Raw genomic sequence first — 25,413 nt, 5'->3', positions numbered from 1 at the left:
AATGAATCCAACCGTCGCGATAATTGATTTCCAGGAGAAAGATACACGTTCAAAGACGTTAAATCGATACCTATGGACCTATAGTCATTGTATGATAGTCCCATACATCTAGGGTACCAGGGCGTCAGTCCAAAATCAACGGCAAATACCGTTGCGGCCATTCTGGTATCCACCAGGCTGTATATTAAGCTTTTCGAGTCTCCCAATATGCAGAAAACCACCCCGACTGCTCTCAGTCGATGATGCCACAAACATGATAAGTGGGAGTTGCGATACTATTGTTGCGATGCAAAACATCGTGGGTAAAGACAATGTCGCTATTATCGCCTCGAACTTTCCTCTTTTCCAATCATTCGATCATCTATTATATGTAATCTTCTTAAAACTATGTACTTTGTGCTTAAACCCCATGTGTATCAGCCCCATGGGGCCACGGCCAGAACTTCTTCACATGCAAATAGCATGTGATTTCTCCAGGTTGATTTTCGCTTTTATATGTCATCCTTCAATATTCTGTCGCTACAATGTACATATAGGTATATAGGCAGTGCTGGATATTTTTAAACAGCTAAATTACCCAAAGTAGAAGATTATCATATCTGACAGAGCCACTCCCTCAGCGCATGTCTTGCCCGCATCTCGACCCCATTCTCGCGCCAAAAGTGGCCCGCACCATCTATCATCCTAGACTGAAACTGACTGTGTGGTATGTGCACCATCTCGTCTGCCCACCTCCGCAGTTTCCCAGCAGATGTGAAGGTATCCTGGTCCCCAAAGAGCGCCAGGGTGTGGTGTGTGCTCTGTTGGTCTGCTGGGCGTGGGCAGGGAATGTGGGGGCCTTTGGGGGTCTCTGTTTTCAAATTCAGGGATAACGTCGAGAATACAGTTAGGAATTGGCTAATCGGAGGTAATAGCGGAGACACAAGAAGATAGGAGATGGATGTCATCAATGCATGAAGATCTGGGGCATCAGCCAGACAGTGACTTCTTTGAAGTCGCTCTAGGGATAATCCGGCTAAATGTTTTGCTGTGCTCCTAATCTCATGTATAGGTGTTTCTTCATTTGCAGAGGTTGTCATTGGCGCGGATTGGAAGAGGTCAAGCATAGTATCGAGAGTCGGTACATGTGAGGCAATCAAAGACCCATATGAATAGCCACCAAGGATGAGACGTATATCTGGGCTGCTTGGTTCTTCCCCGGTGGGTTTGCGAAGGTTTGAGTCTCCCTGGTCCTCCGGGGCCAATGCAAGTTTCAGGAAGTGCAGATATTGCAACATGAATCCGTAGAACGACACATAATCACCGAGTTCAGGCTTTGCAGTCCAGCTTGTTCGTCCTTCAGAGTCACCAGCTCCGCTATATTGTCTCTTCATTAGCAATTTGGTCATAGCAGAGTGCCCAGGTGTTAGCAATGGATGATTATACCGAAAGTTAAAGGTCCCCACGACACAGCCAGCTTGTAGGAGCTCACTACCGATGACACTGACCACTGGATCATCGTAGCATCCTCCCAGGGTTGCGTATGGATGCGCGACAATGGCACCACGGTTGAGCCAGATTGTTGCTGATTCTATATTTTGGAGCGCGAGCGGGAGATAAACGCGGCATTCGAGCTTGTTGCCATCGTAAATAGATGGGAGGAAAAAAGAGAAGCTTGCTGATGGAAGATCCATGGCCGGATCTAATTTATTTCATACTTCTTCGTTTTGAAACGTTGCTGCAGCACTTATATTTTGCTGTTAATAGGAAGAGGTCGAGGGTGCGGCGAGATTTCGTTGGTCCGTCCACCCCCAATAATTCAGAGAACCACCTGGGCAACCAGACACAATTTGAACATCACCTCTTCAGTCAAGTGGCCTATAGCAATCCGATTTATCGAGAAATTTAATAGATTAATACTAGAAATACACTTCTATGGCGAGTAGATAAAATTATCACTCGGTTGGAAGACGTTTTGTAGATCGGGTAGATATGAGAATTATTGTTTATTCACTTATGTACTAACGAAAGGCACTAATCAGGTCAGCCAGGACGGATCTGGCTCATCATCTTCTTCCGACCTAGTATCCGAATGATGGGGATCTGTATCCTTGAGTAGATCCGCTGGAGGTTCTGGGTCATCATTTTCTAGCGGACTTGCGCGCAAGTCCTCATGGGCCCTCTCCAAGCCGTGGTCTACCAGGAGAGAAGCTCTGGGAGAAGTAGAGTGCAGGGGTGCATCGTCTTCAGGTCCCGGGAGGCCGAAGGCGGGAAGAAGCAAGCCCCTTGCTTCTCGCAGGGCCTCTAGCTCGGCTGCAATGCAGCAAACTAATAGCTTCCAGTCCTTGTCTTCGGCGAGCTCTAGATGTGATTGGACCCGGTGAGTGGTTTTATCCAAGTCATCCAGAATACTTCGCACAAGCCCGTCTTTGTAACCTGTCGGTGTGGATCCTCCGGACTCGGTCGTTGCTGTGGTCATCTCAACATAATGTCGCATGTTGGCTTGTAAGCGCTTCTCGAAGCCAGTGACATCAGACACCGCTTGTTTCCATACTCCGCCTCCTTCCTCCAGTGCCAGTATTTCAGCATCCACTTTCTGTTGCCTATTGTGTAAACTGACTTGTTCGGTATTCCAATGATCCTGGGCCATGTCAAGTGTGCGACGTTTGGGGTTCAAAGAGTGAAAGGTAGATTCGCCTGAACTTCGCGACAACGGTTGGAGAGGAGGGTCGCGGAGGTAGTTTCGGATGTCAGACTCGAGCAAAGACAAAGATTCGGTATAAGAGGAAAGCTTGGCGTCGACCGAGTTGCTGATGTTTGATATCTCATTCAAAAGGTGTCGATGTTTAGCTTTCATCTCATACAGCCTGGTCTCCAATTCATGCATGTCAGCCTCGAGGTCCCGAGCCTCTTCTTCTAGTTGCTTTGAACGTCGGCTCTCTTCGTCTCCATGTATAGTGTTAATGGCCTCTTCTAGACCATTTCTTCTTGAGAGGAAGCTTTCGATATCATGCAGCGCGTTGTCTCTTTCGTTGGTCTGAGATGTGAGGATCTCTCGTTCTTCTTCTCGTAACTTCAGTAGATCATATATTGATTGAAATATGCCCTCTCGCGCAGCCCGAAGTCCAATTTTCTTGGGTGGAGGCTGCCTAGTAGGCACCGTGGATGAGGACTGTGATCGACTTGCATTTGAGGACAACGTTGGAGTCAAACTTCCGGTTGAGATATGATCGCTTTGAGGCCCACCGAGAACAGAGAGAAGGCCATCGCTTTGGGCATCTATCAGGACTTGGAGATTGCGCTGTATGTGTCTTGTTTGACGCTCAACATATAAAAGAGGGTCATGGTGGTACACAGAAGCCCCAGCCGGTACTGGTGGTAGCCTTTTACCACGAAAGGATTGTTGAAGAAGTGTTGACATGATCGCGAAAGAGCGTGGATAGTCAAGCTTCAACTAGGGGAAGAATTGAACCTTTGTCGCGGAAGCCCAGGATAGAAAGACTATCTAGTAGTTTCAGTACAAGCTGTAATCAGCCTTTGAAATAATCATTGGATCGGAAACAAATAATTCATTCGCCGACTGATCGTGTGAGCTGTTTACCGCGGACTTGGGCCGCTCGCAGCTGACCGAGCGCTATCCACGTGATCCTTCATGTACAGTCAGCTCCGCTCAGGCGTTGACGTTGCTCTCGCGCCAGCAAAGCTTCTGACAACTGCTCCCAGCTTCCATTCGTACGTGCACTTCATCCCTTTTGTCTCTTTCATTTGATCGATTTTTATCTTTCTTGTCATATTCTCATTATCTGGGGTGACTGATTCCCCCTTGACACCTTGTTCTGCGCTGGACTGATTCGCTGTTTCAAGCTCTCTCCGATTGACGTTGCTTCATCACAACAGCAACAAAGCACCTATCGTTCCTCAAATTCCATTCACCAAATCGTGACGCGAATCGTTTCTCAATAAAGATGGTCGGACTCGTATCGGCCGCCGGTTTGGTTGGCTTCCTCTCCGAGCCTGACCCAGAACTCAAGGTCTTTGCTTTAAAGACATTAGATTCTCAGATCGATCATCTCTGGACAGAGGTTGTCAACTCGGTTCCTGAAATGTGAGTTTTTTCTTATGAAACTTGTGAAAATGAGCTTCATCTCGATTGTTGCGTCATTCCTCCCGAGTCCGACCGGCTGCTGACTATCCATCTAGTGAGGCTCTCTACGAAGATGAATCATTTCCAGAACGCGGCCTTGCGGCGTTAGTCGCATCAAAGGTATATTATCATCTGCAGGAATATAACGAGAGCATGGTTCTTGCTCTAGGCGCTGGAAAGCTGTTCAAGTTGGAAAACGCCGGCGAGTATGAGGAGACCATCATCGGTATGTTGAAGAAGATTCCTGGCATTGGCTTTTATTGAGACTGACATGCTTCCTCATTCAGCGAAATGTGTCGATACCTTCATCTCTCTATCTGCCTCCCAACGACCTACCGCGGGTGATCAACCAGCCAATCTGAACACTGCATTCCCAGCATCTGGCGACGGCGCCACCAGCACATCCGCCAGCCTCACTTCTCCTATCACACCTTTCTCCAAGTCCGCACTGCCCTCGAAATCATTGCTTTCCCGCGCGGAGGTTCCCGGCGTGGACGCCGCACACCCTGGTGGCGATGACACTAGCGTTCAGCACGAGGAAAACTCCCTTGTGTTGAAGCGCGGTGTTCAGGGTCAATTGCAGACCGTCATTGAGCGATTGATTGAAGCATGCTTCCGACAAAAGCGATATCGTCAGGTCATTGGAATTGCCATCGAGGCAAAGAACCTGGATGTACTTCGTCTGGCCATCCTTCGTGCCAGCAGCGATGAGAAACAGGAGGAGGGTGACTCCCGTGGCAGCGAGGAGCTCATGGAATATGTCCTGGACATCTGCATGGGCGTTGTTCAAGAACGAGCCTTCCGCAGCGAGGTTCGCATTTCCCAAAGATTTCGTCACTATTCACCCGAGTTGGCTAACCAAGGCTTAATTTTCTAGATCCTTAAACTCATTTTGGAACTTCTTAATGAAATCCCGGCACCCGACTTCTTCTCGATCGCCAAATGCGTTGTCTATCTTAATGAGCACTCAATGGCCTCCGTTATTCTTCGCCAGCTGGTTGAGAAGGGCGATGCGCGATCCCTTGCCGTTGCTTATCAAATTTCTTTCGACCTTTATGACAACAGCACCCAGGAGTTCCTTCAGAAAGTTCGACAAGAGATTGCTGAGCTTGTTCCTGAAGATGAGGCCGATAAAGAGAACAATGAAGAGTACAGGCAGCCAAGAGAGTCCGACGCATTGCTCGAAGACCAGGGAAGCTCTTCCCGGCCGTCGAATCAACAATCAGATCTCTCAGAGGATGCGGTGACTGCATTCAAGAACATCCTCTCAATTCTAGATGGAATCAAGACCATCCAGTTGAATCTGGAATTCTTATACCGGAACAACAAGGCTGACATCGCGATTCTGAACAAGATTCGTGACAGCCTTGAAGCCCGCAATTCGATCTTCCACACTGCTGTGACACTTTCAAATGCATTCATGCATGCAGGAACAACCCACGATAAGTTCTTCCGTGACAACTTAGAGTGGCTCGGCAAGGCCGTGAATTGGTCCAAGTTCACAGCCACTGCTGCATTGGGCTGTATCCACCGCGGCAACCTCAGCCAGGGTCAGAAGCTCCTCCAGCCTTACCTCCCCCGCGAACACATCGCTGGAGTTGGAGGCTCGGGGTCTGTTTACAGCCAGGGTGGCTCTCTTTACGCCTTTGGTCTCATCTACGCCAATCACGGTGGCATGGCGGTTGACATCATTCGCGACCACTTCAAGAAGGCCACGGAAGAGGTGGTTCAGCATGGTGGTGCTCTCGGCCTCGGTGTTGCGGGTATGGCAACAGGCGACGAAGGCATTTACGAAGACCTGCGGAGCGTTCTTTACACTGATTCCGCTCTCAATGGCGAGGCGGTCGGTCTCGCCATGGGTCTCATTATGCTTGGCACCGGTAACATGAAGGCTCTTGAAGACATGATCCAGTACGCACACGACACGCAGCACGAGAAGATCGTTCGCGGCCTGGCTATGGGTATGGCTTTGATCATGTTCGGTCGCCAGGAAGCTGCCGACGAGCTCATCAACGGTCTGCTCGGCGACCCTGACCCAACCCTCCGCTACGGTGGTATCATGACCATTGCCCTGGCTTACTGTGGCACTGGCAGCAACAAGGCCGTCCGCAAGCTCCTGCACGTCGCCGTCAGTGATGTTAACGACGACGTGCGCCGAGTTGCCGTGCTCAGCTTGGGATTCATCTTGTTCCGCAAGCACCAGAGTGTTCCTCGCATGGTCGAGCTGCTTTCTGAGTCATACAACCCTCACGTCCGATACGGTGCCGCCATGGCGCTCGGTATCTCCTGCGCCGGCACTGGCTTGGATGAAGCTATCGACCTCCTGGAGCCTATGCTTAAGGACTCAACCGACTTTGTTCGTCAGGGTGCTTTGATCTCTCTTGCCATGGTTCTCGTCCAGCAGAACGAGGCCATGAACCCCCGTGTAACCAGCCTTCGCAAAGCCATGATGAAGATGCTCGGTGACCGTCACGAGGATGCTATGGCCAAGTTTGGTTGTGCAATTGCTCTCGGTATCATTGATGCTGGTGGCCGAAACTGCACCATTAGCTTGCAGACGCAGACGGGTAACCTCAACATGCCCGGTATCGTTGGTGTTGCGGTCTTCGTGCAGTACTGGTACTGGTTCCCTCTCACACACTTCTTGTCGCTTAGCTTCACCCCGACATCCGTGATCGGTGTTGACCAGAAGCTCGAAGTCCCACACTTCAAGTTCCACAGCAACACCCGACCTAGTCTATTCGACTACCCCCCTGAGCAACAGGTGAAGACTGAGGAGGCTCCGGAGAAGGTGAAGACTGCAGTTCTTTCTACCACAGCCCAGGCCAAGCGTCGCGCGCAGCGTAGGGAGAAGCAAGCGCGCCGTGAGAGCATGGACATCGACCAAGCACCCACAACACCCAAGGCTACTGATCAGCTGCTGGATGCAATGGACACAGACGATGTTCCTAAGGAGGATGGAGAAGAAGGCAAAGAGACAGAGAAGGCTGCTGCAGAGGTGCAGAAGAAGAAGGCAGAGCGGGAGAAGGTCGGATACGAGCTGGACAACCTGTCTAGGGTACTTCCAGCTCAGCTTAAGTACCTTACTTTCCCCGACCCGCGATATGAGCCGGTCAAGAGGGTATGTCCATTCCTATTTACCCCAATCAATTCAATACTAACAAAATTGCAGCCCACTGGTGGTGTTGTTGTCGTTCTCGATAAGCAGCCCGACGAGCCTCGCGAGGTAATTGAATTAAAGGCCAGCAAAGAGGCTCGCCAACCGCCTCCTGCCACGGAAACCCTCCAGGACCGCCTACAGGCCGCCATTGGAACCGCTGCTCTGCAGACCCCTCAACGGGCCGATGCTCGGGCTGCTCTATCTGCTGCAACCTCAAGTGGTGCTGGTGCTGCCGCTGGTGCTGGTGTGCTGACGGCTGTGGATGAGGACGAAGAAGGCGTGGAAGACGCACCTGTCCCTGACGAGTTCTCGTACGAGTCAGATGGTGAAGAACAGTAGAGTGTTGTTGCGGCATAGAATCTGGATGCTGGATGTATTACTAGACTAATCAGGCTGTCTACGCCGACGTGATCTATTTGGGGGCTAGTATAGCTTTCCGTCACTGTGATTGATAAGAAAGTTCCTATGTTACTTTTAAATTACTCTGCATTCTTGTCGTATGCTTTGCACTTAGTCAGAAGGATCACCCACAGCTTGATGCAAGGGTTTTCGGAAGTAGTGCTGACACATGCCAGAGGTACATGGTGGCGAAATCACGAACCAGACTTAATTGTACAAAGTCACTATTCTCCGATATGAGAGTTGCATTACATAGCTATATCGAGATATCTGTCACATAATTGTAGCACGGAATAATCCAATTGCACATCTGCCGATACTCATACACGTTCACATGCTGCCCGCAATCGGTTCTGACTCAGCAATCCACTGTCCCCTGGGCAGTTATGCCTCGGCAATTTATCAAACGGCACGAGCCAATAAACTGATTGTCAACGGCGATGACCGAAACCGATCGCAGCCAATAAAACACCCGTGGGCTGCTACAATGTAAGGTCCCAAGGTCGTGGACTTTATGCTGAAGCATGTGAACTGGTACTGGCATGCTCCGAGGCCCCTTTTCGTGCAGCTTCATGTCCATACTTGGAATATCGCCCGAACTTCGCGGAAATTGTTTCTTGCCCCATAAATCATATATTCTCCAGCTTCCCCGGACTTGAATTTTTCTTCTTTCCCCAACTATTCTTTGATCTTAACATAATTTTTTTTTTGCACACCTTTTTCCCTCATACCTTATCTCCTCGCCGCCATGGCAAAGACATTTAGCAAAGAGGACGTCGCCTCGCATAGCAAGGGCGACAGTCCCTGGATCATTATCGACGAAGATGTTTACGATGTTTCCATGTTTCAAGATGAGCACCCTGGTAGGTGAATTCATGCGTACATATGCATGGAAATCACATGTTGACAATTGCTTGTTTGAACAGGTGGAAAAAAGAGTACGTTGATCCGAGAGCATCCGCTACATCTGATAAATCCATACTGATAATGTATGTCTAGTTCTTCAGCGAGTAGCTGGAAAGGACGCCTCAAAACAGTTCTGGAAGTACCACAACGAGGGCATTTTGAAGAAGTACAAGAGTCTACAGATCGGTTCGCTGGATACGAAGAAGGCGGCACCGGCACCAGCACCGGCACCCGTTCCAGCCCCGAAAAAAACCCCCTCCGAGCCGAAGCCCGCGGCTTCTTCGTCTTCCGTGACACCGCCTGCCACTGGCGCGCCACAGGACCCTTACGGAGAGCTGATTCCCTTCGCCGACCCTTCATGGTACCAGGGTGTAAGTATTGCCATCTGCCACAGATCTGTGGGGTTTACGGTTGCACGGAAGCTAATCTATATGTCGCTCATAGTATGCATCCCCTTACTTTAATGAATCCCACGCCGCACTGCGGGACGAGGTCCGCCAGTGGGTCGAGTCCGAGATCGAACCATATGTGACCGAATGGGACGAGGCCAAGGAAGTGCCTGCGAAAATCTACAAGCAGATGGGTGAGCGGGGCTACCTGGCCGGACTGCTGGGTGTTCACTTCCCCGAGAAGCACACTCCGTACCACGTGAAGTCTGTGTCACCAGAACGCTGGGATTTGTTCCACGAGATGCTCCTGACCGACGAGCTGTCGCGTGTTGGCAGCGGTGGTCTAGTGTGGAACCTGATCGGTGGTTACGGAATTGGCTGCCCGCCACTGGTGAAGTTCGGCAAGAAGGCGCTGGTCGACCGAATCCTGCCGGGTATCTTGGCCGGCGACAAGCGCATCTGCCTCGCCATCACCGAGCCCGATGCGGGCAGTGACGTCGCAAACTTGGGTTGTGAGGCTAAGCTCACCGAGGACGGCAAGCACTACATCGTCAACGGCGAAAAGAAGTGGATCACTAACGGTATTTACTCCGATTACTTCACAACCGCCGTTCGCACCGGCAAGGATGGCATGAACGGCCTCAGTGTGCTGCTTATCGAGCGCGAAGCTGGTGGTGTTAGCACCCGCCGCATGGACTGCCAGGGTGTGTGGTCTAGCGGTACAACTTATGTCACCTTCGAGGACGTCAAGGTACCCGTGGAGAACTTGATCGGCAAGGAGAACCAGGGCTTCAAGGTTATTATGACAAACTTCAATCACGAGCGTATCGGCATCGTGATTCAGTGCGTGCGCTTCTCGCGCGTCTGCTACGAGGAGTCTATGAAATACGCGCACAAGCGCAAGACCTTCGGAAAGCGCCTCATCGACCACCCGGTTATTCGCATGAAGCTCGCCCACATGGCCCGCCAGATCGAGGCCACCTACAATTGGCTCGAGAACATCATCTACCAGTGCCAGTCCATGGAGGAGACCGAGGCTATGCTTAAACTCGGCGGTGCCATTGCTGGACTGAAGGCGCAATCTACGCAATGCTTTGAGTTCTGCGCTCGCGAGGCTAGTCAGATCTTTGGTGGTTTGAGTTACAGCCGTGGCGGCCAGGGCGGCAAGATTGAGAGACTGTACCGTGATGTGCGTGCCTATGCTATCCCCGGTGGCAGTGAGGAGATTATGCTTGACCTGAGTATGCGCCAGAGTTTGCGTGTCCACGGCATGTTTGGCATGAAGCTATAAAGCATTTTTGGGGGTGTTTTTGATTGCGGCGGTAGAGCATGCGCATTTTGATTCATTTTATTTTGCTACTTTTGGCTAGATATCCTGTCGTCTGTGACGGCATCTCTTTTATTCTGCTATGATCTGCCTTGTACGATAACATTACATTGGCTTCTTTTGTATATTTCATGATTTATGGCAGACGTCACCGCCTTCTTGGATATTCGCTACATATACTTGATTTTGATTCATAACTAAACCCGCAGCGTCTCGATAATTTACGATATTAGATACATAGCTACTAACTATGTTGGCAAGAAGAATCAGGGCCACGACCGACAACGCAACGCCAAATCCAAAGACCATCAAATAAAGAGAATCTCAAACATCCCTTCTTTGTTTTCAACTATGCTCGAAGACCAAATTCCGCCATTCAGCCCACCGTACTTCTTTCGATCTTAGTCCTTTATGGCCACTTTCTTTGATGGGAGTCGAGCCATGATTAGGCAAACCTTGAGAACTGTTACGATTGCGTCCGAAGCTCTTTGATACCGATCTATTATTAGGCAAAAGTTGTGATCTGGCTTCCTTTTAAAACAAAAGCCGGAAATTCAATGTGAAAATACAGCCCTGAAGCGTGCCCGCTGCCTATTTAGGACCCTCGAGACAAGTCATTTGTATCTACGCCTTTCCTTGAACATTATCTACCAACTCATTCACGATGTCTCTAATCAACGATGATGGATGTGACCTTGCAAGTGATATCGATGGAATGATTCAAGTTGTGTCTGATGAGCACTCCGCCACATCACTCATCCTTGCCAATTTGGTAGCCCGACGGATGCGCGAATTCCAGGATAACGGAGACGATTTCACCGGCCCTGATACTGCACCACCAGATCTCCTAGAAAGTCTTAGCTCAGAAAATATCGACGATGTGAGCCACGAGTCCTTGCAAGATATAGCCTATTCCATGGATCTCACGACCATGCCTAACGACTTGTTGCTTCTGGTTCTCTCTATGCTGCTGCATGTTGATACAAGACTTCCAATCCCGGAGGACCTTCATGCTCTGCATGAATTTGCCGAAGCATCGTTAATGCACCGAAAGCATGTGGAAACATGGTTGAGATCTGAGCCGGCTCAAGGCACACTTGAACAAGTGTTCAAGCCATGGATGAACTACTACGGCTTCAAACCTGCCTACCAATGCAGAGAGGATATTGCGGCCTATAAAGCTAGTCGTGGTGGTGCTGGATTTAACTATGGGTATGAGTTCGTGAAAGAATGTCAATGTACAAGCTGCCTCGCACTTCTCGGGAATCTTGGGTTGGTCGATTACAGGAACTACGACCAAAATGGGAGGAGCTTTTTCCATGCAGTAATTGAGGGCGGAGACGCCGAAAGTGTGATGTTCATTGTCGCTATCTTGCTGGAAGGAGGCTTAGATCCTCGGCACTTTCCCACGTCTATCGATGGGATGTCTATTCCCCACCATGTCGCTTTGATGCACGACAATGATATCTTTAGGGGTGTCGTGGAGTTTCTAGAGGAAGCCGGCTACCCTCTATCTGTGTGGAACGATGATGGCCTCAAGCTCGAATTGTGCAGCTTCATCACGGCCGAAATGGCCGAACAGCTCCTGTCGAAAGGATTCAATATTACCAAGCTCCCCAGAAATACACTTCCAATGTATCTGCCCGAGCAGAACGATGAGTCATCGTCAGATGAGGAGCTGAACCGCGATGCAGAATATGGCGATCCGATCATCAGGGACGAAGAATTCGACCCCGAAAATGACACGCTTGACCCAGCATCGATTCAATATGATCCTGTTGGGATCAATCCCATCGAACTTGATCCTACCTCTCGCACCATTTGGCACAGGGCAATCGAGAACCCCGAAGGTCCACGAATCCTTGACTGGCTGTTGGATCACTCGTATACCCAACCAGGGTGTCGGAACAACTTCGACCGAGACTCCGGTGAGACTGCTCTGGTAGCCGGCGCAAGAGGAGACGAGCCGGCTGGCATTGATTGGTTCTGTCAACACTGTGATCCCATGGCAGGGCGGGTCCGAAATTCCCAGGACACCGAGGCAGATGAGAGCATAGGTGCTTATGCGTTACAAGTAGCAGCTCACAACTTGCGGCCAAATTGTGACATCATTTTCAAAAAGCTTTTGCGTCATGTGAACGCCCAATTTTACTGGGATGTTTCTATAGTCAAGGGTTTGTATTGGTTGATTATCAAGAATTATCGAGATATGTACCAAAGGTTGGAAGATCACAGCGAGCCAGGACGGGAGAGAGCTCAGCAAATGGCTCTCCTGCGCGCTCTTACTTCATCTAAAACGCGAGCGCTGAATACTAGACTGGAGCCTTTCTGGGATACCTGGGGGCCCTCTGAACAGCGAAATTGGCTCATTCAGTACTGTACGATTCTTAGATTGAACTTCCTTGTGAAAGATTTATGTGCAGATGATTAGGATGATTCTGATTAGAAGTTTCAAGGGGATAAGGTATTAGATATGTTGGTAGGAGTATTAGCAACCAAACAATACAATAATGAGGGTTGACTTTGGACGCTGATTCCGACTCCTTGGATACATATATGATGCTTTTACTACTCTTTCATCGTGTTTATTCTTTCTCTGAGGTTGTTGTCAAACTTTGCTTGATTTGCCTCTTCGTGTCTCCTTGTCCGATGAATTAAGTCTTCAGTACTATGTATAGCATTGGAAGTTTGATTGTGTGTTGGCCCAAGGGCAGGAATAATATAGATTAGTTGGGACATTTGTTCGCACCAGTGGAATTGTGAGGGCATTCTAGTTTCTCCTAGCTCTCCGATCAACCCTATCTGAAAATTTATACCAAATTAGGGTAGATCAATGTACCTGGGTGGAATCAGAACATTGGAAGCTTCTTTGTCCTCAATGCAGTGCAAAGGATGGAAGTTGAGAAACGCCAGACTGAAAGGAGGCCAAGTACGGCGTGTCACAAAGACCACTTACGCAAGTATTATGCCTCTGGGCAACTCGACCTCTACCCTCCGACACTTCAATTCCTCATTTGCCCTTTCTCAAATTACCCCTTACGAGTAGTGCATAAATTGCACCTGCGTTGTGTTGCGGTTTCTTCTTCTTCAACCAACCCCGAGATCTCTATTACGATCCGTGTTCCTTGTAGGCGGTCGCGGAACTCGGTGATTGCCCGCACAGCTCGACTGTCTGCTGTGCTCCCCCTCAACTCTCCAGTCACTTTTCCCTCGTTTGGATCAACCTCATTTGACTTGACTTGACGTGCTTGGAATTGGCTGTCTATCGGAAAATACAAGACAGTCTGCACCCGGACATCTACGTCTTGTTTCTCAACCCGCAAGTTGTAGCGCGGTTTCCTTGAATAGGGTTAGTCTTGCTTCTCGCATGTTATTTTGTTATTCCAGTTGCTCATTCTCCTCGTGATTGATAGAAATCTCGCTATATCTCAACTCCAAATTACGACTTGCTAAAAGTGGCGCGACCAGATCATCTGCAATAGCCCGAGACACTACCTGCCAAAATGTCAAACTTTCTCAACCAGGACTTCGGGTCCGATGATGAGGAGGATGAGTTCAACCCTGCTCCTCAAGAGGAGTCCGACGCCGAGGAGCAGGAAGCGAAGGTTGGTCTACAGACACCTGTCAAGCTTGATGGACAAACCGCTAACAAGCGAGTGTGAAACAGCAAACCAAGAAAGGACACACAAGTGGCGATGGCGCTAATGATGAGGATGATGTGAAGTACTCACGCGATGTACATGCACATGAGGAGGAAGATGCCAAGGATGTTCAAGATGACGACGAGGAGAATGAGTTGGACGATGACGACGAGGAGGAAGAAGAAGAAGACGAGGAAGAGGATGTGGTATGTTCTCCATGGGGACCTGGTAATGCACGAGAACTCTGTTAACTCATAGTTTCTATTTCAGGCTCGTCCGCAAAAGCGAGCAAAGCGCGTTGCCAATCCCTTCATCGAAGATGAGGCCGGCGTCGATGACGAGGAGGACGAAGGCGATGATGAGGAAGATGAGCTCGCCGAATATGGCATGGAAATGCATCCGGACGATCTTGATGCGCTACCCCAAGGCACTGAGACAGACGACCGCCGCCATCGACAACTCGATCGCCAGCGCGAGATTGATGCCAGCATGGACGCAGAGAAGCAGGCCCAGATGCTTAAGGAACGATATGGACGCAACCGTGCTGCTGCAACAGATTCCCTTGTGGTTCCAAAACGACTCCTGCTTCCCAGCGTGGAAGACCCCAGCATTTGGGGTGGCCGCTGCAAGCCTGGCAAGGAGAAGGAGGTCGTTTATTCGATTCAGAAACGAATTGAAGAGCGCCCAGCAGGCTCTCGCAACCCCATTCGGATTATCTCGGCCTTCGAGCGCGGAAACATTATGCAGGGCTGGTTCTACTGTGAAGCGCGCAGACAGGCCGATGTCATCGAAGGCTTGGAGGCCATTAACTTCTACTACCCATCCCAGAAGCTGACTCTGGTTCCAGTGAAGGAGATGCCAGATCTTCTTCGCGTTCAGAAATCGGAAGAACTTTTGCCTGGTGGCTGGATTCGTATCAAGCGTGGCAAATACTTGGGCGATCTGGCCCAGATTGAGGAGGTCGAAACTAATGGTCTAAATGTCACTGTGCGACTTGTTCCTCGACTGGACTACGGCATGAATGACGATACTTTTGGTGCCCCTACCGATGCTAAGCGCAAACGGGGTGCTGTGAATACTGTCCGCCCTCCCCAGCGCCTGTTCAGTGAGACAGAAGCGAAAAAGAAGCACGCCAAATATCTATCGTCTACTTCTGGTCTAGGCGGAAAATCATGGAACTACTTGGGCGACAACTACGTGGATGGGTTCCTCATCAAGGATATGCGTGTCCAGCACTTGAATGCTAAGAATGTTAACCCCCGGCTAGAGGAGGTTACCATGTTCGCGCGTGGAGGAGAAGATGGAACTGCCAATTTGGATCTGGCCTCGCTGGCTGAGACTCTGAAGAACTCCACCGCTGAAGACTCATACCAACCGGGTGATCCAGTAGAGGTTTACCGGGGTGAACAGCAGGGTCTTATCGGTCGCACAGTGTCAACTCGAGGTGACATTATTTCATTGCAAGTCACCGAGGGCGAGCTGGCCGGTCAGACAATTGACGCGCCTGTTCGAACTCTCCGTAAACGATTCCGTGAGGGTGATCACGTCAAAGTTATCGGCGGCAGTCGGTACCAGAATGAACTGGGCATGGTCGTGCAGGTTAAGGACGACACCGTCACTCTGCTCAGCGATATGAGTATGCAGGAGATCACGATTTTCAGCAAAGATCTTCGACTTTCTGCTGAGATGGCTGCCGATGGGCAACTCGGCATCTACGATGTCCATGATCTCGTCCAGCTTGATGCCGCCACTGTCGCTTGTGTTATCAAAGTGGACCGAGAGTCCCTCCGCGTGGTGGACCAGAATGGCTCTATCCGCAACATTCTTCCTACGCAAATCGCAAGCAAGATTGCTCCCCGTCGCGATGCCGTGGCTACTGATCGCAATGGCGCAGAGATTCGGGGTGGCGATACTGTTCGCGAGGTTTATGGAGAGCAGCGCAGTGGAGTAATTCGCCATATCCACCGTTCGTTCCTTTTCTTGCATAATAAGGCGCAAGCCGAGAACGCGGGTATCTCTGTGGTGCGGACAACGAATGTTGTTACCGTATCAGCCAGAGGTGGCCGGCCCACTGGACCCGATCTTACCAAGATGAACCCTGCCCTGGCGATGAAAACTCCTGGAGGCGGTGCTGCAATGCCACCACCTCGTCGCGGCCGTGACCAGCTTATTGGAAAGACTGTGACTATTCGCAAGGGTCGTTATAAGGGTCTCGTCGGTATCGTCCGTGACGCAGACGACAGTTCTGCCCAAGTTGAGCTTTATACATCTAACAAGCCCGTACACATCGCGCGTGATATTCTGACACCTAAAGAGTATGTTCTCCCTCTGTTGTATTTGACCCACAATCTTTCTAACCTTTCACAGTCCTATTTCCAAACAGCCCCTCTCCATGGGCCGTGGAAGAGGAGGTGGTGGCCCTCAAGGGCGAACTCCTTACACTTCTTCGGGCGGTCCTGGGAGAGATAGTTGGGCCGGTGGTCGAACACCTATTGCCGCCGCCGATTCGTCCAGAACTCCCGCTTGGAATGGCGCGTCTGCGAGAAGTAAGTACACTGATCTTAGAAGAGTTGACGAAGATGCTAATCATCCTCTAGCTCCTGCTTGGGGTGGCGTGAGTAGTGGCGTGAGTGGTGGCCGTACTCCGGCCTGGAAGAACGACGGCTCTCGTACCGCGAACCCTTACGAAGGAAACCGCACCGCATATGGAGGAGTTGGCAGCCGTACCCCGTCCTGGACCTCGGGATCCAAGACACCATACGACTCCAGCTCCGGTTTCGACGCCTTCGCCTCTGGATCCCGCACTCCTGGATGGAATGCCGGTGGCGCAAACACAGGAAGCCGCACTCCCGGCTGGAATGCTATGTCCAGCAACAGAGACCAGCGTGATTTCGACGATGCTCCAACTCCTGGCGGAAATTACTCTGCTCCTACGCCCGGCGCATACGCTGCTCCGACCCCTGGCGCACCAACTCCTGGCGGATGGCCCGAAAGTGCCCCAACCCCTGGTGGAGCTTTCAGCGCGCCCACTCCCGGTGGCCCCTCAAAGCGAGACTATGACGCTCCAACCCCTGCGGCATTCGATGCGCCAACTCCGGCGATGGGCGGAATGGCTGCTACGCCTGGTGCTGGGTATGGTGGCAATGACGGCGGGCCACGGTACGACGATAGCCCCAGTCCTTAGTTCCTGTTCTCTTTTTTTTCCAAGTACCAAAAGTGTCCTTCCCACACACCATTAAGATATCAAACGGGATAGGACCGGTTTCACATATGTATTCTACCTTTTGAATTTAATTTCTTGCAGAACATGGCGCCAAATGATATCTCCTGGTCACTGAAGTCGTATGATCTTGAACACTGTTTTTCTAAAATACAGCAAAACTAAACTAATCTGACTTGCTTATGCATGATGGGGCTGATACCCCTGAGTATCCTGAGCGCAGCGATGCATCCAAACTTCCACCTGGGAAGACCTATGAGGGTGGGCAAATCGCCGTCAACTATGTAAAGCATCCCATTATTCCTTGCCATAAACGGCCAATGCTCGGTCGATGATATCCGCTGCCCATAGACACTTCTCATCTTGGAAACGCGGCGTGACGACCTGGATAGCGCATGGAGCGCCGTCTACCTCATCAGGGCGATCTAGTATCTGTCAGCAATCTATTCAATAAAAGAGACGGGCTAACTGACAGTCCGGTTGCGCATCATCGGCTGTTTTCATAGGCTCAGGGTCAAGTTCTTTGGACGCTTTGCCATATGGAATAATGCATGCGGGATACTGGATTGGCAGAAGTTAGTATATGTCCAGAAGATTGATGGCCAAAATAGCAGGATCCAAAAAAAAAAAAAACTTACATCCAAAACATTCCATAGCACCGTATAAGAAGGCCATCCATACATATCATGGGCCACCGCTGTACTCTGAGCTCCAGGAGCGAGGACAACATCAAGCTTCTGATCGACCCACGTCTGCCTCCAGGCCTCATGAATCCGTAGGCGAGCCTCATGCAACGCCAGGATACTCTCAAATGGTCCTAGACCTTGCTGGGCAATGGGCGGACCAGAGCCCATCGGCGACGCATTCTTAGCAAGCGAAGTTATCTTAGGTTCGCCACTAGCCTCAATAATAGCTTTCTGTGGGCCATAGGTAAAATATTGGAAGGCAAGGCGCGACGCATATGCCAGGCTCTGTGCTTCATCTTCACCACCAAGTCGGATAATACGATGTCCTGCGCGCTTCAAGGCCTCAACGGCCCGCTCTAGGGCCCTCTTTACAGGCGGGTGGAGCAAGAAATACTTATCCTCAGCAAGCACACCAATAGTTAAGCTTCCACTGGCGTTGATACCAGACGGGACAGCTTGCCACGGGACCCCAACGGCAGAAAAATCGTACTTCCACGCTTGGCCGTCGGCGACGACAGAGCTCATCAGTAGCTTGAGATCGGCGATACTATGGGCCAGCGGACCTGCTGCTGGACTAAGTCCTGGGATCCCCTTCACGGCGCCGGAGACCTGTCCGCCGAAGGGGATACGGTCGTTTGTTGGCTTGAAGCCGTATACGCCGCAGCATAGTGCGGGGATGCGAATTGAGCCGGCGATGTCGGTGCCCACGCCCAACACCGATCCTCGGAATGCTACTAGTGCACCCTCGCCGCCGCTGGATCCGCCAGCTCCTAGGATTGTGTTGTGTGGGTTGAGGGTGCGGCCGAAGATGTTGTTCTCCGAGTCTGCTGTCTGGGTGTGATCGTTAGCTTCACGTTCTCAATGGATCCTGAGTCATTGGTATTTTTACCATCATTGTCTGGGGAATGTTCGTCTTCACGTATAGCACTGCGCCAAGCTCCAGTAGCATGCTCACTAATCCTGAGTTTTTCTTCGCGGGTTCGTTCTCGAGAAATGCGACAAATCCAATTGTTGTCTGCACACCCTCCACACAGAAACTGTCTTTTAGACTGATCGGTAGACCGTGTAGGGGCCCAATGGGCTTTCCCTCCCTCTGGAGGTACTCATCCAGGTACTTCGCACGCTCCAGCGCCTGGGGGAAGAAGGTCTCCGTAAGACATGAGATCTACACAAAACATCTGTTAAGATCGTTCCTCTTTTATCTGGCCAGGGAGACGTTATACTCACAACCTGCTGCGCAATAGCAGCCCTCTTACAAAACGCAGTTGTAACAGCCAACGAGCTAGTCTGCCCTGATGCTAACTTGACCAATAGCTGACTTGCGGTATAGTTTTCCGTGATATCCAATTCGATCTCGGAGAGCAGACCACTGCGACGAGGAAGATCAATATCGAGTAGACGCGGGGATTCCTGCGCAAATGCCAGCTGGTCTGCACTCAGACGCCAATCCGAGGGTATCTTCTGTTCGCATTCATGACGTTTGATGGCGACGAGGTCTTGCCAGTTACTGGGTGATTCAGATGCCATTTTGAAGATGGGATTGTTGTGGTTCCATGCTTGTGACCATCGTCCTTTTTATGTACTTGTTGTGCTCGGCACGACGGCAATTGCATATCAGAAGATGTGACCATCTCCACTTTACGTACTTGTCTAACCCCTCACTTGGTGTGGTTGGTGAGGTTGGAGTGTGTGTCCGCCTGCCACTTTGGGATAGCTTAGGTCCGGGAGGAGTTCGCGATAGCGCTCGGGTTGTATAGAGGGGTACATATCTTGTTGAATATCCACAATAATCGCTTTACTTCATTACTGTTGCTCTTGTAGGGCTCTCTTATCACATATTAGAAGGATAACGATCTAGAAAGAACGGCCGCTATAGTGGACTCTAAAATATACAACTCTCTAGCCGACACAGTAACCCCTCTATCTACTACCGGTTATCAAACCCCTCTCCAACCTCAAATTTATTGATTATAATGACTTAGCTACCGCCCATGGATATCTTGGCTTGATATCGGAGGGAAATTGGTCATACTACGCATCGACCTAGATCTCCTCTTCCTCACAGCACGTAGCACCGAACGAAACACACCAACACATTCGATTGTATAGAGCAGGCCCAGCCTCGAGGCGCGAAGATCGCTGCCTCTTCCTAAGACATTCTCGCCTCTTGAACGATCCTTACATCGTCCTCGACGATCTTGGCATACCTTGTTCCTGGAACAGGGTCGTATAGCCTTATAGACGCGAATGAACGGACGGTGTGCAACGGGTGTCTAGAGTCGTGGGGGATGAGGTAGTTAGATGATAAGCAGATCAAGATTGAGCATATGAACGAGAAAAGTACGAGGATTCCTCACATGTACTCCCTTCATCATATGTATTGTTGTCCAGTCTGTGTTTCCTGGGGATAGATATCATAACATGAGAGTGAAATGAAGAAAACATAAAAGGGCTAGCCAGTGTACTCTAATGATATGTATTTTCAAAATCCCCGCAATCTCCAAAATCTCCAAAATCCCAAAGCAGAAGGTTGACCCACCGGTGCGTTATCTTTGAACTCTATCAGCACCTCGGCAGGTGTGGGATCCACGGGAATGAAAACCTTAGAAAAGAGATTAGCTCATCATCTATGTCGGTATCTGAGTGTGTAAAATGGATGCATGTGTGTATGGGGTCTGTTTAGTCTTGTTTAGTGTTATTTAGTGTATGCAGTCAACCGTGGAAGTGGTATACCTACCAGAGTAGGTAAGTCCAACAGGCGACTTCTTATTTGCGATCTGATATTAGGCCTGGCCTGACTACTTCAGCCTCGTGTTTTTATTTTCTTTTTAATTCTCCCACGTATCTTGTCAGTCTCGCGTAAGACCCTGCCCCTTTCCTATTTATCTACCACACATCTCTCTTCTTTGACTTCCTTTCAATTAAAACAACATTCTACCCTGTACCATAGCTCTGAAATTTCAGCAACCATGCCCTTCGCTACAGATATTCTGAGTGACCCTTCGGTCCCAGCCTCTGCTAGACAGCAAGCTCTCAACCGCATCCATTCCGACCCAGGCATCCCCCAGACTTTGACGACCTCGTCCTTCTGGACTCTGTCTCCACACGACTTCAGCCAGGGAGCTGCAAAGTTTCTACCCAAGGAAGCTGATATTGTTATTATCGGATCTGGTGTTACAGGAGCATCCATTGCACGAACCTTGCTCCAGAACCGCGCTTCAAACTCCTCTTCTGGCTCCCATCCATCTATTGTCATGCTCGAGGCTCGCACAGTTTGCAGTGGTGCAACCGGCCGCAATGGAGGTCACATCCTGGAGACAGCAGATGAGTATTGCGAATTCGCTGATGTCTTTGGCGATGATGCCGCGCGTAAGCTTCTCCGCTTCCGACTGGGCCATCTGGAGGAGATGCTCGCTGTCGCAGAAGAGCTTGGAATCACTACAGAGGCGCAAGCACGGAAGGTCCAGTTCCTGAGCGTTTACTTCGGCGAAGAGCCTTGGAAGGCGGCGTTAGAGCGAATGCACCGTTTCAAGGAAGGGATGCCAGAGGAAGCTGCTGAGTGGAAGTCCTACGAGGGAGACGATGTCCTAAGTGTTCGTTGATATCTTATCATCACCATCCAAAACGCTAATTCTAACATTCTTGCTAGGACTTCCATTTGGCTCGTGCCCGAGGCGTCATCGCCGGCCCCGCAGGCGCCCTTTGGCCCTACAAATTCGTTACCGGTGTCCTCAATCGTCTCCTTGAAGACTTCCAGGATGATTTCCGCGTCGAGGAAAATACACCCGTGACCGCTATCCACGACGAGACTTCCACCACCGGTCCGAGATACAAGGTCGAAACAAGCAGAGGCACTATCACCGCCCGCCACGTTATCCACTGCACGAATGCCCATGTCAGCCACCTGGTACCCGGCTTCCGGGGTCGAATCTTCCCCGTGCGCGGACAGATGTCCGCTCAAACTCCCGGTGACAACTTCCCCAACCAAGCAGCGGATCATTCCTGGCTATTTAACTACGACCGCGGGTTTGACTACATGACCCAGCTACCGGCGGGGCAAATGATGCTCGGCGGAGGATTTGCGCAGGCCGAAGCCGGCGGTCTAGCGGATCTAGGCGTCTCAACGGACTGCGATCTTAGTCTCTACATTGACATCCACTTGTCTGGGGCCCTGCGTGCTATCTTCGGAGGCAAAGACTGGGGCAGCGTGCAAGGCGACGCAGTGCAGGCGATGTGGACTGGTAATATGGCGTTCAGCTCCGATGGGTTCCCCTGGGTAGGACAGTTGCCTGGAGCTGTGACAGGTCGGTCCGAGCATGGGTCTGAAGGGGCCGAGTGGGTTTGTGCTGCATTTGGTGGGGAAGGTATGGTTCAGGCTTGGCTTAGTGGTAAAGCGGTGGCGACTATGTTGCTAGCGCAGGATGCTTCGCTGAGTGAGAATGTCAGTGCGGATCTTTCGTGGTTCCCTGAGCAGCTGCTCGTATCGGAGGCGAGGTTTGCTGAGGCTGTTTTGCCGAAAGAAGTCAATGATGACGTGCATAAGGCGAATCTTTAGATTGCTTCTTAGGCTTTTGTGCATTAGATTTGCATATTCTTTTGACTCGTCTGACTACGCGGCATTTCTTTTCTTAGTCTATTGTCTTTGATGGTTGAACGAAATACAACATTTGTTTTTACGCAATTTTGTATTCTTTTTCTTGGTACTTCGTTGCATGAGTTAGGGCTAGGTTTTTCTCATATGCCGGCTATTTTATTCAAATCAGGCTTCCATGTTCTCTCAAGGCTTAACGAGAGATGTGAAACCTATCACTAATAACCATTGGCGAAAGGAACATGCCTTGTACCCGTGTCATGTACCCTATCAAGGAATAGCAAAGCTACTGTACCATTTCGTACCACCTCAGTGATATCTTAGGAAAGACATTCAATCCCGCGATCTCATGGTCATGATATGGCAATAAGCACGGGCCATCATTTTTGAGATTATCCAATGAAAGTCCTAACCACCAATATATCTGCTTTGAAAGAAATCCCGCGGAGGTATAGGCAGATATCACCCGACCCATCAACAACAATATCTCATCCAAGGCAGCCAAATTCCACCAATTTCCAGTAAAAATCCCCCACTACCAAGAGAAAAACATGTAGCCGAAAGTCAGGCCATGACGCAAACATGTAAGAAGCTCAAGCAGCACGGCCACGCTCTACGATATCGCGATATCGACCTGCCGTTGCACGCCGAGCAGCCTTGCCCCAAAGGACCATTGGAATAATCGATCCAGTAATGGCAAGGCTCAGAGCCCCGCACACGATGAACATGTTCTGTATGCCATTGCGCTCGATCCATGGATAGATTGCGAATGGAATGCCAATACTGACCGCGTTGCGCATGAACGCCACAGCGGTGAAAGCATCACCGGTAATCTAGAAATGGGTATTAGTAAAAGTGGCTCAACTGAAACAAAAGAAGTGTCATGTAGAGTGTGATGTATCACGAATCTTGAAACGAGATAGGTTGAATAGCAACCAATCATACCTCTGTATAACTGTCCATGACTAACACCAATGCAGCATCACTAATACTGCCCAGGCCAAACCCGAAGAAGGCACTTGCAACGTTAGGCCAGATCCAATGCATTCCCTATAATAGAAAAACAGCATGTTAGTATTCACTCATCAACAGAGCCTCAGCCCGAATGCAAACTTGACTTGTACATAGTGTTGCCTTACTCTATAAATTGTTGCACCGAACATCACAAGGCCACCTGCCATGAAAATGGCCGGCAAGTGTAAGATGTACAACCGCATCTCAGGCTCGTAATAACCCTTGTTACGTTTTGCGTAGTACAAAATCGACCGATCACCAAGGTATCCACCATATATTGCTCCAATAATGCTCCCGATTAGTGGACCAGCACTAGTGTATCCGATTTGGGCAGGTGAGAAGAGGTATGGTGGCTCTGGGAATGTGATTGACAGGACATTTGATGTTACCGTCAGCCAGGCTACCGCCGCTGCGTATTGAAGTGCTGAAAAGGCCACAGCGGGAAACATGAGGATGCAGAAGGGGCGGTAGAAATGCGGCCATATCGGTTCTGGTGTTGGCGTTACCAGAGCGAGTCGCTTGCGCCATGAGTTCTGCGGTATGGTGAGGTCCAGAACGTGATGTGAACGAGCCTGTTCAATGACAGAAGGGCTTTTGGCTGTAGAGCCCGAGTCAAATAGGTCCGGTCCGTCATTTTTGATTGGGGCGGATAGGTCATTTTCTTCAGTGGTAGCTCTAGCTTGCCCAGTGAACATAGGGATGTATTTCGTTTCTTCGTAAAGGAAGATAAAGAGGACTAAAAGTATGCCGTTGAATATTCCCATGGTGTGATAGCACATGCGCCAACCATTCTGTGTGGCTTGTGCCCCTGCAGCCATGGGAGTCAAGAAGCTCTATACAAGGTTTCATCAGTTACCTGCATAAATTTCAAAACGACGGATTTGAGATACATACACCAAACATGACACATGTCAGGTATAGTCCATTCATACTTCCCCGATGATGCACGAAGAACAGGTCGGCAATCTGTACAACATTAATAGTGTACCTTACTATCGGCCCAACAATATAACTCACTGTAATCTCAGCTATTGACTCGTTGGTTGCACCAGCCAACCCCTGAAGCAAGTTGGTCACATACAGCTCTGTCAACCCGTTTATTTTGGCTGTCCAAAATGACGTTGCCAACATCAGTGCGGTTGAGACGATATAAACTGGCCGTCGGCCGTACTTTTTCGCAAATGGAATAAAGAGGACGCAACCAGTTGCGAGACCAACATAGTTCACCGCCATGGCATTGTTCAATTCATTGTAGGTGACATCCAAATCAATGGTCATCTGCTGCCAAAAGATGGATTGGATGGACAGCCTGATATGAGAGGGATGTCACTAGTCTGGCTCATGTAACATAATTTTGCTCACTTACGCTGTGAATATGATGATTGTCATGGCCAAAACAATTGTGAAATTGACGGATTTTCGCATGGTACTCCAGTTCTATATCGTTGGGATTAGCTCACCAATAACGTAGATATGAATTGAGTACTAGCTCACTAGGGGCTCATTCGGGTCGGATGAGGGAATCGGGTCAAGATAGATAATGGATTGCCCATTCTCATCTGTCTCATCATCTGGAGTAGGATAGCTGTCAATAATCCATTCAACTCAGCAAAGAAAAGGAGCATCACCTCGAATTAGTTTGAATGTGCCCGGGGGCTGGTCCATTTCATCCTCGAAAGATGATACCACCTGGGGATTGGCCATCTCGTGAGTTAAAGACGTGCGTATGGTTGAGCAGTATGTTCCGAAGATAAAGGTGTGTACCAGCAGAGATGCACGTCTAGATGATCCTCAAAAGGTGAAGTGGTCAAGCCCTTGATATATAGCCAAATAGCCAAATCTCAGTTCACCTGAAAAGCCCGGTGGCTGCACATGCTAGAGATTGATATTTCTACCCCAGTGCCACCGATGCCACAGATACGAGAGTCCAGGCAGAGAGATAAGCCATGTGTTCTGT

General features: G+C 50.0%; 9 protein-coding genes across 9 annotated transcripts; 5 read left to right on the top strand and 4 right to left on the bottom strand.

Moving 5' to 3' along the window:
* Positions 1-593: 593 nt before the first annotated feature.
* N7479_004203 (uncharacterized protein) lies at positions 594-1,673 on the bottom strand (the record flags this gene model as incomplete). The annotated part of the gene is made up of 1 exon (XM_057251900.1): positions 594-1,673. One exon carries the CDS (start codon positions 1,671-1,673, stop codon positions 594-596), a length of 1,080 nt encoding a protein of 359 aa, XP_057111225.1.
* A 344-nt stretch (positions 1,674-2,017) lies between these two features.
* On the bottom strand, positions 2,018-3,400 carry N7479_004202 (uncharacterized protein; the record flags this gene model as incomplete). The annotated part of the gene is made up of 1 exon (XM_057251899.1): positions 2,018-3,400. One exon carries the CDS (start codon positions 3,398-3,400, stop codon positions 2,018-2,020), a length of 1,383 nt encoding a protein of 460 aa, XP_057111224.1.
* A 544-nt stretch (positions 3,401-3,944) lies between these two features.
* On the top strand, positions 3,945-7,622 carry N7479_004201 (proteasome regulatory particle base subunit RPN2; the record flags this gene model as incomplete). Its single annotated transcript, XM_057251898.1, has 5 exons — positions 3,945-4,084; positions 4,180-4,349; positions 4,411-4,934; positions 5,001-7,244; positions 7,296-7,622. 5 exons carry the CDS (start codon positions 3,945-3,947, stop codon positions 7,620-7,622), a joined length of 3,405 nt encoding a protein of 1,134 aa, XP_057111223.1.
* An 808-nt stretch (positions 7,623-8,430) lies between these two features.
* N7479_004200 (putative acyl-CoA dehydrogenase) lies at positions 8,431-10,268 on the top strand (the record flags this gene model as incomplete). The annotated part of the gene is made up of 4 exons (XM_057251897.1): positions 8,431-8,545; positions 8,609-8,620; positions 8,682-8,959; positions 9,033-10,268. The coding sequence occupies 4 exons, from the start codon at positions 8,431-8,433 to the stop codon at positions 10,266-10,268; spliced, it is 1,641 nt and encodes a 546-aa protein (XP_057111222.1).
* Positions 10,269-10,968: 700 nt separating this feature from the next.
* On the top strand, positions 10,969-12,735 carry N7479_004199 (uncharacterized protein; the record flags this gene model as incomplete). The annotated part of the gene is made up of 1 exon (XM_057251896.1): positions 10,969-12,735. The coding sequence occupies one exon, from the start codon at positions 10,969-10,971 to the stop codon at positions 12,733-12,735; it is 1,767 nt and encodes a 588-aa protein (XP_057111221.1).
* Positions 12,736-13,807: 1,072 nt separating this feature from the next.
* On the top strand, positions 13,808-17,129 carry spt5 (transcription elongation factor spt5; the record flags this gene model as incomplete). Its single annotated transcript, XM_057251895.1, has 5 exons — positions 13,808-13,909; positions 13,972-14,151; positions 14,216-16,260; positions 16,313-16,491; positions 16,543-17,129. 5 exons carry the CDS (start codon positions 13,808-13,810, stop codon positions 17,127-17,129), a joined length of 3,093 nt encoding a protein of 1,030 aa, XP_057111220.1.
* Positions 17,130-17,462: 333 nt separating this feature from the next.
* gmdB (general amidase GmdB) lies at positions 17,463-19,378 on the bottom strand (the record flags this gene model as incomplete). The annotated part of the gene is made up of 5 exons (XM_057251894.1): positions 17,463-17,590; positions 17,639-17,726; positions 17,804-18,682; positions 18,741-19,016; positions 19,079-19,378. The coding sequence occupies 5 exons, from the start codon at positions 19,376-19,378 to the stop codon at positions 17,463-17,465; spliced, it is 1,671 nt and encodes a 556-aa protein (XP_057111219.1).
* Positions 19,379-20,820: 1,442 nt separating this feature from the next.
* On the top strand, positions 20,821-22,406 carry N7479_004196 (NAD(P)/FAD-dependent oxidoreductase; the record flags this gene model as incomplete). The annotated part of the gene is made up of 2 exons (XM_057251893.1): positions 20,821-21,444; positions 21,501-22,406. The coding sequence occupies 2 exons, from the start codon at positions 20,821-20,823 to the stop codon at positions 22,404-22,406; spliced, it is 1,530 nt and encodes a 509-aa protein (XP_057111218.1).
* Positions 22,407-23,035: 629 nt separating this feature from the next.
* N7479_004195 (putative MFS transporter) lies at positions 23,036-25,160 on the bottom strand (the record flags this gene model as incomplete). Its single annotated transcript, XM_057251892.1, has 8 exons — positions 23,036-23,275; positions 23,388-23,492; positions 23,582-24,289; positions 24,351-24,422; positions 24,474-24,765; positions 24,823-24,893; positions 24,951-25,027; positions 25,085-25,160. 8 exons carry the CDS (start codon positions 25,158-25,160, stop codon positions 23,036-23,038), a joined length of 1,641 nt encoding a protein of 546 aa, XP_057111217.1.
* Positions 25,161-25,413: the final 253 nt, after the last annotated feature.

The sequence above is a fragment of the Penicillium vulpinum genome, assembly GCF_028829585.1.
Source record: "Penicillium vulpinum strain IBT 29486 chromosome Unknown utg000002l_segment0_segment0, whole genome shotgun sequence".
Taxonomy (NCBI): domain Eukaryota; kingdom Fungi; phylum Ascomycota; class Eurotiomycetes; order Eurotiales; family Aspergillaceae; genus Penicillium; species Penicillium vulpinum.
This window is presented reverse-complemented; position numbering and strand designations above follow the sequence as displayed.